This window comes from Orbicella franksi, chromosome 7, assembly GCF_964199315.1.
Source record: "Orbicella franksi chromosome 7, jaOrbFran1.1, whole genome shotgun sequence".
NCBI lineage: Eukaryota > Metazoa > Cnidaria > Anthozoa > Scleractinia > Merulinidae > Orbicella > Orbicella franksi.
In genome coordinates, this window is record NC_138151.1 from 25,420,170 (window position 1) to 25,434,962 (window position 14,793).

The 14,793-nt window shown below is 38.1% G+C and overlaps 1 protein-coding gene across 3 annotated transcripts in view; it reads right to left on the bottom strand.

Moving 5' to 3' along the window:
• Window positions 1-4,334: 4,334 nt before the first annotated feature.
• LOC145492253 (hemicentin-1-like) overlaps window positions 4,335-14,793 on the bottom strand; it is a 33,080-nt gene continuing 22,621 nt past the window's right edge. For 2 of the 3 annotated variants that reach the window (XM_081471627.1, XM_081471625.1), the window contains 12 exons: window positions 13,987-14,283; window positions 12,869-13,171; window positions 12,446-12,475; window positions 11,785-12,045; window positions 11,059-11,217; window positions 10,828-10,858; window positions 9,992-10,164; window positions 9,327-9,495; window positions 8,479-8,681; window positions 7,674-7,850; window positions 6,726-6,835; window positions 4,335-4,706 (listed from right to left, as the gene is read on the bottom strand). In XM_081471627.1, the coding sequence (XP_081327753.1) occupies window positions 4,500-4,706; window positions 6,726-6,835; window positions 7,674-7,850; window positions 8,479-8,681; window positions 9,327-9,495; window positions 9,992-10,164; window positions 10,828-10,858; window positions 11,059-11,217; window positions 11,785-12,045; window positions 12,446-12,475; window positions 12,869-13,171; window positions 13,987-14,283 (2,120 nt within the window). In that variant the 3' untranslated portion in view covers window positions 4,335-4,499. The remainder of the gene's footprint in view (window positions 4,707-6,725; window positions 6,836-7,673; window positions 7,851-8,478; window positions 8,682-9,326; window positions 9,496-9,991; window positions 10,165-10,827; window positions 10,859-11,058; window positions 11,218-11,784; window positions 12,046-12,445; window positions 12,476-12,868; window positions 13,172-13,986; window positions 14,284-14,793) is intronic. The other variant, XM_081471626.1, reaches the window with a different exon arrangement.

Here is a 14,793-nt window from a genome sequence, read left to right on the forward strand (position 1 = left end):
TACATCATTTAAGTAAAATCTCAGGAAGATCAATAGTTTTGTAGTTAGAATTTTAGTGACGTCATGTGAAAACCAGCTATAACCAAAGTCTCGGTAAGGGTTATTATGCTTCAGCCTTCGGCTCAGGTTGATAACCCCTGCCTGGAACTTGATTATTCTGGATATCACAGAAACCTCATCCAATAATTGTTTATACTCTGGACATTGGAATAACGAAAACAGTCATTGTAAACACTTTCTCTAAATTAATGCTCGGCAGGTTTGCTTCAGCAACTTCAGCATTTCAATTCATTTTGTACACGCAAATTTAAAATCAGTGTAGGTAATCGTGCAAGTAAGTGTTTACACTACATGTACGAGGGATACTGTAACTAGAAATTCCATCAAAATAACACAAGCATTTAGGTGAGTGCAATTTGAAAGATGTGTTTCTTCTTTTTGCAATGGAGGGAGTTTCTTTAAAGCGATGACCCAGATATTTTTAATGCAATACTTTTTTTTCTAGAAATAAAAGTTACATCATAAGGTTTTATCATAAGAGCAGCTACACTTCTAAAACTAGAATCTTTTGAAGACTAATGATACAGTTGTTATTGATTTTGCCATTTTTTTCCCCACCGTATCAAGAAAGTGTGTTGTTGTGTTTAGTTAGTATTACTATCAACTTGCATTTCTCGACAATACGTTATTTAATGCTAGTAATGTTTACAGTTCTTTTAAAAAGTGAGTGAACAAGCTCACCGGTTGAGCGATGCGAGTTCGTGATCCGAGCCCGAATCAAATTCGAGTCCGGCAACCCTTTCCCTAATTTCAGGGCCAACTGTTTAAAGGTAACATCCATTTAGGCTAACAAAGAGTTGTTTTCCTGCTTAACGGGTGCTAGGTAGGTTAACTGAAGGGCTATTTAGGCTAACCGCATTTAGGCTAAACGGAGCACTGTGTACAGGCTAACCAGGTGCTAGTTAAGTAAAATGAATTGCTGTTTAGGCTAACCGGGATGCTTTTAATTCGGAGTAATTCTATCTGTTTATATTTACTCGCTAGGCTCCTACCCAGCATCCGCCGTAATTCCAAAGTACTTGAACTGATTAGAATTACCGCTAGCTGCCCAATCAGCATTTATTTATTTATTTATTTATTTATTTATTTGCCATAACACAAGGGAAACCAATGCTTACTTACAACACTAACTCTATTTACATTATATTGCTCTAATTATTTACACTATTTAAATTACAATAACTAAACGACTTACATTACTAACAAATACAGTTACACGACTTACACAATTAAGAAATACAGTGACGACAAGGGGCAAAGAAAAAAAAAACTGAGAAGAAAAATAGCTAGTTATCATTACAGCTTGAGGTTGTAGTACAGAAACATAAAAAAACAGACCAAAGGCATGTGGTACATTAAAAGTAAAATGAGTTATGCATCTGACAGGAGATTAGAAATAGATTAATGGGTAGGAGATAGATAACCCTACAGAAAATATAATCTAAAATATTAATTAAATCCTCATATATCCTGTAAGAGGTTTCCATTTCTTCGTGTCTCCACTTTTTGTTTCTATCTCATATTGTAGTTTTAGTGTGCATATGAAAAGCGTAAGATTTGGATGATCATTTTTTGTTTTAGCGAGCCATATGTGATATCGTGCTAAGAGAAAGCAGTAATTTATAAGAAGCGCAAATTGAGAGATATCTGGCCTCAGACCCAAAGCAGTAATATTTGTCAAAGCATAATCTCTAGGAAGTAAATTTAAGTTTTTCAGCCATTCAGTAAGTTTATTCCAAAAGTGAGATGTTTGGCGGCATGACCAAAAAAGATGAATTATTGACTCAGAGGAAGTGTGACAAAAACTGCACTTTTCATCGCCCTGTAGACCTATTCTAAATAAAAAGTTATTGGTTGGTACACGTCTATGTAAGAATTTAAACTGAAACTCTATCAGCTTAGTGCTCTTTGTGCATTTTTTAGTTAAAAGATAGGCAGCATTCCAATTTATGTTGTCATTTATTGGTAGGCCACAATCCTCTAGCCACTTCTTTTGACTTGACTCTGGGGTTAAACTCTTGTTACTAATCAGTTTTTTATATATTATTGTAGTTGCTTTTTTGACCTGCAAAATTCTTGTTGTAAGTGGCTCATATTCGTGGTCGGTGTTCTGTAAATCTTGAAAATTAGAATCAGTCCGAAGAGACTTTACAGCCGATATTAATCCGTAGAAGCTGAGAGGGCGAGGGTCTATTTCATACTTACAGCGGAAATCATTTAACGAGAGAAAGTTGTTGTCCGGTCCTAAAAGATGTTTCACCCGAGTTATTCCCTTGGTGAACCAATTTAAAAAAAAAAAACTGTTTTGTTGGCTATCTTTATTAGGGAGTTATGCCAAAGTTGTTGATCCAGAAAGTGATCTTTCGATGTTATTTCAGGTTCAAAGTTAACTTCCGCCCAGATTCCTAATAGTTCTTTTAAAAAGGCATCCGAAGTTGTTATTGTCGATAAGGTGTCTCTAACGTTGAGGTTGTAGGAAAAAAAGTTTTGACAGCCATATTTTTTTAGGGTTATATCAAAAAAGATTTTCCATTTTCCCTTATTGTTGTTATCTAAATATTTTTTAATCCATGTGGTTTTGAGGGATTTATTGAAGGAACTAATATCAATCATTTTTAGGCCACCACCACCGAAATCATTCATCATTACCTTCCGTTTTATCTTGTCGCCTTTACCATTCCATAGAAAAGTGTAGAGTTAATCATTTATTTCTTTTAAAACCCTGTAGTTTGAGCGAAGAGGCGAGAGTAGATAAACCAATTGGGAGACCACTAGTGATTTGATAACAGTGATTTTCCCTAACAATGTGAGTCGGCGGTATTTCCAGCATCTCAGGATTTCTTTCACTTTTTCAAGTTTCTCACTGTGGTTTAAAGAGGCAGATAGTTCGGGATCTGTTGAAATCCATAGACCTAGGGATTTTACTTTGTCTTTTGGCCATTTAAGCTCTTTTCCTGATAACAGAATTTTATCACTTCCAATACTTGCGCCAATCCATAGAGCTTCCGTTTTCTTATCATTGAGTCTGAGGCCAGAGACTTTGCTGAAATCGTCAAGCATTGCAAGGGATGAAAGGAGAGATTCACGTGACCCGTCTAATATAAGTGTTGTGTCATCGGCATACTGACTTAACTTAATTTCCACATTATTTACAGAGATTCCCTTTATATTAGTATTTTTCCTAATTGCCGTGGCCAGCACCTCTGCCGATAGGATAAATAAGTAAGGTGAGAGCGGGCAGCCTTGCCTAACACCTCTTTGAATTTCAAAAAAATTACTTGCCCATCCATTATTCAGAATACAGCTTTCAGTATGACTATACAGGGTTTTCACCCAATTAATTAGCGAAGCACCAAAACCGTAGGATCTTAATGTTCCGTGTATGAAGGACCATTCGAGAGAATCAAATGCCTTTTCAAAGTCAATAAAAAGTAACAGGCCCGGGATATTCTTTTCTGTGGCATATTGGATAATAGAGTCAATGAGTCTGATATTTTCGCCTATAAATCTGCCCTTCAAAAATCCTGTTTGATCATGATTGATAAGGTTTGGAAGTACTAATTTAATTCGGTTTGCAATAGATTTTGCTGCGATTTTGTAATCGGTGTTCAAAAGGGTAATAGGCCTCCAATTTTTGATGAAGTATAGTTCCGCATCTTTTTTTGGAGTTAGTTTTATAAGCCCTCGTCTTTGTGTTACTGAGAGGCAACCAGAGTCAAAAGCATAGTTGAGGGCCGAGATTAAAAAAAAAAGAAATGTCTTTCCTAAAAACTTTGTAGAATTCGGCGGGAAGTCCATCCGTGCCTGGCGTTTTGTCAGACTCCATCTTCTTCAGGGCTTCGAAACATTCCTTTTGAGTTAAGGGGCCTTCACATAAAGTTTGCTCTTCATTGGTCAAAGAAGTGGAGTTTACTTCAGAGAGGAATGTTGACTGGATGCTGTCGGGGCTTTTTGACGTATAAAGATTTTTATAAAAAGCCGTACATTCAGATAAGATATCTCTGTCTATGGTGACAAAGTCGGTGTCATTAATTTTTAATTGACTAATTGTTCCTTGCTTACAGTGCCTTTTTTCGAGATTTAGAAAATATCCGGAGTTCTTTTCGCCCTCGTTGTACCATTGCGACTTTGACCTAATGATAGCGCCTTTGGTTCGATACTCAAAAATGTTTTCTAGCTCTTTCTTTAAGGTAAAAATTCTTTCAGCAACAATATGATATGAGGGGTTACTATTGCTTGCATTGTCTAAATGTTTTTCTAGCAAGGCGATTTCGGCTTTTGACTCGGGCTCAGACTTTCAGTTGGTTAAATTCATTTTGATACGAAAAACAGATAATCCCTAGCAAGGCTTCTTCAATACTGCTATTTACATCTCTGTTCTCTGCAAACTGTTATGTCCCCTAGAGGGACTTGTGCCATATATAGTGTCTCCTCGTCCTTCAGACCAAATAACTGACACAATTTATATTTGGTAGACTGCTGTTGTCAGACTGAGACCCACGTGGCGACCATTGGTTTACGGGTATTCCCGTTTCTCGGGTGAGCGTCTTTAGCTTTCCTGGCGATCGTAAAGATTCTGGTTTGCGGACACCTGCCAAGTCCTGCGATTCGGGTCTCACCAGTTCACAATGGGTATCACCACAAGGCTTTGGAAAGGGAAATAAAATAGGTTCCATTATTGGTTAACCAAGATGTCGCTCTTATGTAACTACAATATGACAAATGAAGCCGTTTTGAACGGGTTTTTCCTTGGGGTGGGTGGGGGGGAGAGGGAACTCCCTTATATGGGCTATATAGGTATGTACTGTGCCGCCCCAAAGGGTATGTTTTTTGAGTCGTAATTTGGTCAGATATAGGGTATCGATTTTGACCATTTTGGTCTCTATTAGGATAAGGATTTTGTAGTCCAGTCTTGAAGTGAGTATATTTTCTAGTATTAAAAACATATCAATGTTGCTTTTAACATTGGTTTAAGATGGTTGAACACAGTTTTTGATACCTGTAGTTCATTCACCTTTTTCTCTAAAACCCTTGATCCCTCGGTCGTCAAAAATGGCAGCGAGCTGGTTAACAACACAAACTTTGGTTTTTTGATGGTTAAGCTGACATATGTGCCGTTGCCATGGCAACACGAATAAATATAAACAGGCCTTTAAAATCGGTTTTGTTTATTTGCAGAAAATCTAGTCATTAGATTTTCTTTATAATTTGCATGCAACAAGCTTGTAACAATTCTCACAAGTTAACACCATTTTGCTGATAATTTAACAGAGAGATCTTTAATTATCCCTTGTTGAACGTTCACTGGAATATCTAGAATCAGTTCCTTTGTTAAAGTTCAATTATTTTCAATACTCCAGTTACTTATTTCCTAAAGTATTTTCGTACCAAATTTCGTGAAATTCTATAATGAGTAGTTCTCGAGAAATAGGCGTATTTCCGAGAGTGCAATTTTCATTCAATCGCAATTTTTTGACTTACTACGCATGCGCTGCATTTAACTGGGTTCTTTCGGTAAGAAAGAAAAAGCTGAGAATTGCTGGGTTCTTTACCTTTGCTAACATATCTTTGTAATAAAAGACTAAAGGCATCAATACGCTGCGCACAATTACAGAAAAAAATAGCACAGATACTGCGGGTGTTGAGTAAATAAAATGATCGCTCTATTGACGGCATGTTTGTTTTTTTGCAATCCTTGTGCGCGCGCGGAATTACATCAGCAAAAGCGCGCGCGAAAACTGTGTTCGGCCACCTTACACTAGAGAACTAAATACGGCGGGTGTGAAACAGGCTGCTGATTTATGGGTCAGTTCTTAAATATGGTATCGAGTTTTTGGTCAGGTCATAAATAGAATGGGAAAATTCGTAGAGTTTGGTCTTAAATAGGGTGAGGGTTTTGGGGAGCGGCTGGCACACCCCCATCCGATTTTTCTTGGAGAAAGAATAATGAGTGATCAAATCAAATTTGATGAACTGTAATCCACTTTCATCTCCTTTCATCCTGTTCTTTTTCCCAAAGAGCCTGTTCTTCTTTGATCTGTAAAACCTTTTTATCTGATTTATCAGCATATTTGGTGTCATTTACACCTGATAATATGGAATTTAGAGAGGAGGGACAGTCAGGAAGGAGACTGTCACCTTAAGAGACGTACTTATTTTTGCCGCAAATATCAAGATCACTGTCAGTCAAATTTGCTTGGGTCATAACAGAATTCTATTTATCTATTTGCCCTTGTTTTAGAGCCATACATACGAATTTCCCTGTTGCTGCTGCCGTTTCTTTGTAGACTTTACAACTGAGACAGAGTAACATTAGTCCAGCCAGGATGAGTTGCATAACATTTCTGCGAGTACGCACAGCCTAACTGATATTGTTCTCACTTAATAGTTTGACCTAAAAATAGCCCATTTGCAAATCTGAAGCACGAGTAGTCATAGAACATGTATTAGACTTCTACTACTACTTAGGAGCTTTCCAAAATTGTAAACTAAACATGGAGAAGAACCAACAATCAAAAGACGTGAAATAGCAACCGCATCTTTAATGATATTCTTTGGGTTCATCACGTGATGCCTCCCATCCAACGTTGGGGGGAAGGACTGCGAGACGAGATAAATTGACATTGAATGTCCTACGAACTCTATGTACCAAACTCAGTTTGTACCTGTTCTTTCCCGCCTGTGCTAGGAGAAGGTATTTTAGCGCGGTCTGAACCACGTCGATCTCTGTTGTCTGGTATGTAAAAAAATCGAGGACCTTCAGTAGGTCTGTCATCTGAGTTTAAATAAGAAACGCCATTAGAAAAGCATTATGGTTCATTCTCAAGGTGCAATGTTTCTGTTCTCTCTTTGGGAAAAAGCGATGTGTGTTTACCAACATAAAAATTAGTAAGGGATAATTCAATTATCTATATGTCATTAACTATTGTTAGCTAAGAGACCTTGCAATACACCAAAATAACGTACGTGTTGTGATTGAGGAATAACGGCGCAGGACTGTGGGGTAGAACGGGTGCTTTTGACGTCCTACCCCTAGCTAGCGCTCTGGTTCGTAGGCGGCGAGAATAAAACTTGCAAGATTTAGGATACGTCCAAACATATTTCATTTCCGAGTCTGTAGCGTCATATGACGTAAAATTGTCGTTATTATTTCTGAACAGATGGCATCTTGGATTTGCGGTTATGGATTTTGTCAGGAAACAAACAACTGCATCTGGTTCAAAAATGGTGAAACTCCAGAGACTTTGTGTCAAAACCCACAAAGAAAGTTTAAAATATTTTTTTAGAAGAAGGAAAATTCATTCCATGCCGGTCAAAACAAGGTTGCCACGGAGAAATCGAGATCCTTGACCAATGATATGTCATATTATCAAATTGTTCCCAGATAAATGATAGGCGCATTCACCAAATATGGGGCTTATCACTTTAGTGCTTTTAGAATTCCAACTTTCAAGGGCTGTCGCGGCCTCTGAATTCTCTCCTGGTGTGAATATGGTCAAAGAAACCGATAAGAAGTCGTTAGCCAGGAGAGAATTCTAAGTCAAAGACAGCAAGCGTGGAGACCGTGTTGCAAAACTAGAAAAACAAAAACAAAAACAAAAACAAAAACGTACGTGAATCGCCGTGGTAATTACTGGGTTTTGTTCGCTTGTTTAGCGTCATGGCCACGGGAGGGGGTAGGTGTGGAGGTCTCTCAGTAGGTGGCAGGCTACGTGGATCATCTAGATCTAAATCTCCTGGCATGGGCTCTTCAGGAGACCTGTCCTCGAGAGTGTACTTTGGAGGAAGCTCTGTAAAGAAAACGAAAGAACGACCATGTAATGAGATACTAAGCTTGAAAACAACAACAACAACAACAACAACAACAACAGACGGAACAAGAGATGTTTGCCTTCAGAAAGTAAAGGTGGTTATAAGAGTATAAAGGGGCTCAGTAATGGTATTTTGAGTTATTTTGCCCACGTAAAAAATCATCCTTAAATTGAAGGAAATCAAATAGTAGTTTTCTAAGATAAAAAGACACCAAAGAGATGATAATGATAATAATTAATAATAATAATAATAATAATAATAATAATAATAACAATAAACATAATGGAACAAGGATGATTAGAGATGGAGAAGATTGACACGGATTACAAACGAGGAACTTGAAAAATTTAGGCTAAACTTTTCAAGATGCGCAAACTGTGATGAAACTCCTTTAAGCGCAGCAACTTAGGATATATTAGCCTCTTCCAGGCGTTCAGTTAGTTGGGGCGCAGCGCTTTCTCTCGCCGCGCTTCTCTCAATTTTTTCGCTCGCTGTTTTTCGCGCTGCGCCCCAATTAACTGAACGCCTGGAAAAGGCTAAGAATATGTCGGTTTTAGATAATTATCTATTTCTGCTGCACCATCTCATGTTTTATAAAACTCTCACCAGACGTCGTTATCTCCTGGGGGTCTTTGCGAGATTTCTTGGGCTTATTTTTCTTCTGTGGAGTAACATAAGGCACAGTTGAGTCAAGGGGTTCTTTCACAGGGCTGTTGGTTTTGGAACTCGAAGATGACGCGCCTGGCTTGGGGACGGGTTTCTGTTGGTCCGCCGTTGTATTAAGTGGATTGTCAATAGGACTTGCTTGTCTGTTAAGAAGTGAAAGAAATGTATGTTTTAGAAATAATACTGTTCGTCGGGTATTGTTCCAGAATATATCCATGCTAGCTCACAGAAGGTTTTTCGCTTAGCTTAAACACCCCTGCCTCTCTGAAAATTCTAATTTAGCCTAATAAATTTCTGTAAATATTTCCGCTTTTGAGACCACCTCCCCGTCAGAAATTTCAGTTACCCTCTTGGGGTGAAGAGGGATATTTTCTGGAACCAAAGTCACAACAAAACAGAGGTAAACGGTCAAACAGCATCATCAGTTTAGTTTCATTCCTGTACTTAAGTTTTACCACCTTTTCATGTGGTGATCAATAGTAATTTTAACCATATTAAGATTTAGGTAACTGGAAACAATTTGATATGACATGTCATTGGTCAACAATTGTCACAAGTTAATTGTTTAGTCGAGTCACCCGGCGTTTCTATGGCTTGCATGTTTCAAAGGGTGTCTCGGCAAATTGGAATTTACGTTTCAGTGACGTTTTGGATTATGTAAAGACTTTTATGTCAAAATGCTAACAGCATTTTTACTTAGTGTGTTGGACAGTGCAACCTGGACAGGCATCTATCCTAGCTTTCGCTCACAAAGTTAATAAGGACTACGTTTACACATAAGTGCTTACTTATGCTTTGCTGTTCCAACAATTTCATATGAAGCTCCGAAGGTTTTAAAATCTCTCTGTGGTCCACTTGCAGGGTATGCGGAGTTCACATTTTCTCCAGTACCGGCATGCGCAATAAGGCCATTTTTCGACAAACGGGAGCCTGGGTTGAGTAGCATTTCAGGTTGATCTGAAAGTAGAGACAAGACACTGGAATTATTTGCTAAAAGGTTGGCGAAATGGCACTACACGCTACGTTATCCGTACTATGCGTTCTTTCCTACGCTGAGCAACATTTACATTTCCCAATTTGCAAACAAAAATATTTTACGCAACATATATAGAACAGCAAGGTATGTATGCCGTAGGGAAAGGTTCCAGCAAAGCTACACTGTCAGTTAAACGAAATGTTTTGCTGACGTAATATGTGTCATCCGAGGAAGGAGAAGGTACATTACTCGACTACATTACTCTTAAAACTATCGCTAAATGTGATCCTATACTTGGATCAAGTAACTGAATGAATCAGTTGGCACCAGTATAAAGTAGTTCCCTTAGTCTAAATTTGTAAATCTTCTTGATTCGCTGTTTACTCTGCGACGGACATAAAAACTTCGTTGCGCAAGCGATAAATCGATACAGGACATCAAAAGCTGTACATTCTGACAGTGACAACATAAGTCTACCTTCAGACAAGTATCCGTAGTTGACACAGGGAGCTTGTTTTTCCTTTTTTCTATCAATAGAGTTCAAGGACTGTATGGAGGCAGCTACAATGAATGGATCATCTTCAATAGATTCTCTTCCATACCTAAGCCCCTCTGTGGCAGGGGCCACATCTGGCCCACCCACTACATAGCTTTACAGGAAAAGGATTAAAAAGAAAACAAAGTTAGAAATTCAAAACCAAAAATAATTACAATAAATAACGCAATTAATCAACCAGAGTGAAGGCCACTTGGTTCAATTTAACTGAAGCTAAAACTGCTAATGGGGGTTATATAAAATTAATTAGTATAAATCTACTAGCGTTCTGCACGATTGCTGTTTTCTGATTGGCTACGCTACCCACTATCTATTCTGTTGTAGATAGTAAGTAGTCTAACAATGTGCGCTTGTTAACAAACTGGCCGCGGGCGCTTCTTTGCGTTTTCGAAGTGTCTTTGAGGAGGATTTGAACGACTACTAGATTTATATTGAGACAATTAGATTATTCGCTCTCGATTTCTATGCGTGATAGAAATGTCGCGCTCATAATCTAACTGTTAAATGGAACGCGGGCTTTTGGAAAGAGAGTAAGAGTTGGTTGAGTCGTTACTGAGATCATCCCAAGTTTTTCGAACATTCTCCAAACTCCCACTAATCGAGTGCATTCTTAACTCGAGTTATACTAAAAGCATAAGTGCTTCGTTATGGCACAAAAAGACATAACACTGAGTAGATACAAACCCTTTGTGCTCAAATATAATGCGGAATGCGCAAAATTTTAAATAAGAATACTGTTTGGAAACACCATTTATACCTTGAGGTGGGATGCTTGTTAGCTTTGTCAGCTGAAAAGGAAAAGTAACGAGAAACGAGAATTAACCACAGCGTCTATTTTTATAACAGAGTGCCCCTAACCAATCAGAGTGTGACTTTTACAATAAACACTTTCAAGCCAATCAAGTTTATAAAGGGGTTATCCAAGCACTATCGTAAAATAGGCTGCATAAAATACTGGCTGAATAAGAAGCTGTAGGAGTTTTCTTACCTCCATTAGCCTTCTTACGACGAAGCTTCAGGCAACAAAGGCAGAGAACAAGAATGGCAAGGACAAACACACCAGCAACGCCGGCAATAACAGCAATCAGCCACTTTGGAAACAGTTTGCCGCCATCTTCTTTCTCTCCTGGTATGGTATCAGCTGGTACTGAAAAAAAAATGACCAGCTCAACGCGTTATTACATTTCAAACGGAGCCGGAAAGATGCAACACGAAATTCCTCTATGTATACCATGCAATCAATTTGACCTGCTTTTACACGGAGTTTATAAGGAACCCAGTTCACCCGCCCATGTGAGTGCGTTGATAATGAGCTAGAAATTACTTAATTGATGTTGTGAGCTGACTACTTTGTTTTCATTTTAAAGATTTAATTAAGAGATTTAAAGGTTTATCAGCAACTTAACATTAAAGGTCAACCAAGATAAAGGGTCGAAGTCCATAAAATAACCCCGAAGCATGCAGCCGTCTTCTGTAGTAGTTCATTGAGATGGTTGCCAGCGTTTTACAACCATTATACGAACACTACGGGATGTCATTGGTCTGTTACTGACGTCATGGGTCGAACCTGAGATGGCTTCCATCTGAAAATAAGCCTTCTGGTATGATTATTGACTGTGAAAAGAATCCGACATGCCTTGAAGTCAGCGTACACACTTCTTAAGGTCCGCCGTTGTGCTACTACAGTTTCCAACTAAGTATGTTGCATCCTTACCTGGTTCACTGAAGACATAAACAGGATGTTGCTCTCCTGGTCGTCTCATATCCATTCTACACCAGTATGACTTATCTGCCTTGAGGTTAGTCACTTTAAATTCTGTTGTAGGTGCACTCAGACCACTTGCTCCTGCGACTGATTGCCACTGACCCTCCCCTTCCTCCTGGATCTCAAGACTCACTGTTGTGACTAATGGATCTGTAACTGTCCACGTTACCAGAATTACTGTGGCTTCATCTGAAATTCTTGTTGCTTTGACTAAAAAGATAAATACGTTAAAGAACAAAATTTGAGCAATCTAAGCAATCTGTTCGAGTTGAACAACCAAGAAAAACAACGGGTCAAGTTAATTTATTTCACGATACAAAGGGATGAACAAAGATAATCAAAGTAGGAATTTATCGACCAATAGGAGGGAATAAGACTTAAAGATAAACCGTAAGGTTTAAAATATCAGGTTTACATTGAAAAACAAGTTAATCGTTCTTACAAAGTTGGTAGAAAAAGACAAACGGCCATAGATATGCCACAATATTTTAGCTTTCTTTTTGGCACCAATTAAGATCTTTGATTTATGGACCTTTATAAACACAATTTTAAGGTTGTCGGTTATACACAATTTAATCTCCGATCATCGGTTCAACTTTTATAACCATACCTCTTCCTACTTCTGGTGGTACTGAAGACACTAAAAGATCATCCACAAAAACATATATTAATAAACATTAGAAATGAAAATTCGAAATTTGAGCAGTAGAGCACTTTTCCGTGTTTTCATAGCCTTATCTAAACACAAGGGGGATTTGGAAAATTCGAGACAGTTATACAAACCTCGTCTGCGTCTCGGGTTTGCACAACTTTCGAGAATTCTCCTAACCCAGTGTTTAGATGAGGCTATGTCTTCACGGAAGAGTTCTCTATTGCCTTTATAAAATATTTCTAAAAAATATGCACGAGTCTAAAACGTCACAACCGTGTTTACATACTCTCATCTCAACACACCTATCAGCCAATGAGAGTGCACGTAGTATCTCGCGTAGTTTTAGAATAAAGATATAAAACTTGATTAGATCGTTATTACCTGGTGTTGAAACTTGGGCCAAGACTGATGCTTGACTTTTCCCGACTTGATTGGCACTTTGGACGGTGAATTGATATTCTGTTTCAGGGAATAATCCTTGTATCGTGCAAATGTTGTTGTCGGGATGTCCAACAAATTCTTCCACTAAATCTGCGCCACTTCGTTTCACACGATAAAGTACTGCAAAATCTACAGGGTAACCACCACTGTAACCTGGAGTCCAGCTGACATTGACGCACACAGTTTTAGCGCCATCTACTTGAAATGCCACCAGTTTCACTCGCGTTGGAGCATCTGGAACACCTGTCAACAAAATAATACATTCAATCCTTTCAGACTGAAGTAAAATGCCTTTTCTATTGAAATTTATGGAGGTAATCCACCACGAAGACATCGTGTTTTCAAACCTTACAAATCATTAATTATCATGATCTAGTCGACAAAAAATAGGGACCTTGTAGGGTCTTGTAGCTTAGATGTAACTGAGTCTATACAGTTCACATGTAACCTGGTGGATCTTTTTTACCTATCACAAAAAGCTGTCAATCCTAGCTGCAATTTAATTCGTTCTACGATCACGATGTCCCGACCTAGTACTCTGAGTGTTAAGGGGGTTTGGAATTTTTACCCTTGGAATGGGTTGCGGTTATTTCATTGATGATGATCATGATGATGATGTAATATATCAAACACGAGAGATAGTGTTTCATCGGGATATCCAAACACCGAGAAGAGAGTTGAAAATACGACGCGCAGGGAGTTTTGACGAAATTCGAGGTGTTTGAATAGCCAATAAAACACCGTCTCGAGTGTTTGATGTTTCTTCTCAATCGAAACAAAAACTAAGGAGTAAACGGAGGAGTAAAATCGTCAAGTTAAATGCTATTTCAGACTGGGTATCCAAACCTCCTTTACGGTTGTGATTTTCTTTGTTGAAACTTGATGAATTATTAATGAGTTTGAGAAGTCCCAATCAATCTCGGCCTTAAACTACATTTCAGTGAATATATAACATAATGCCTGTGCAAACTAGCAAATCTATAAATAATAACACGTGTAAGTAACACGGTAGCTGTTGTTAAAACTGAATATCAATTGATCAGAGTCGTTCTACTTACCTCTTTTTCTTATTGTGTATTTCTGGTTATCACTTCCAACTAGGTTTACAGCAACACAATAGAACGTCTCACCAACAGTACTAACAGTGACTTTCATAACACTGGTGTCATTCTTTACAGTGATGCTCTTAACTTGGTCATCATGTAATGAGGTTAGATCAGTTCCATTAAGTTTTCTTTTCCATGATAAAGAAGGAGCAGGCTTGCTAGTGGCAGTGCAAGTTAAAGCTACTTGCTCACCCTCAGCGCCGGGTATTTGGGTGACTGCAGTGGAGGTTGTCACAATCACTGGACGGGCTATAACAAATTATATGCATAGAAGACAAATCTATATCAGTAAGTATATAAAGATCTCCCCTATCAGAAGGAGTTAAAATGTCCACTCAGGCATTTGCCCAACGTCAAAGTTTAAGGATTAAATTATTGAAAACCGTTTGCTCTTGCTTTGGGTGGAGCTAACGGTGGCATTGGTCGCTTGTGTCAAATTCACTGTTCTTTTGAAGTCACAATAACAATACATTCTTGTTTTGTAAGCTAATTAGGCTTGGGTCAGGAGCATTCTCAATTTTTTAAATTTTTTTAAAAATTTTTTTTACATTTGAACCTGAAACTTTCTTACGATGTCCTTACGTTACCATTTCTACTCGTTTATTTAATAGTTTTTGTTATAGTGTTATAACTCCTAATAATTTTGGTTATAACTGCCAATGTCCTCATTGAAACAAATACAGACGACCATGCCATCAAAGATAATCTTCAAAGAACCATACAATAATTCAAATGTCCCTTAACTTTTTCAAGTGTTTA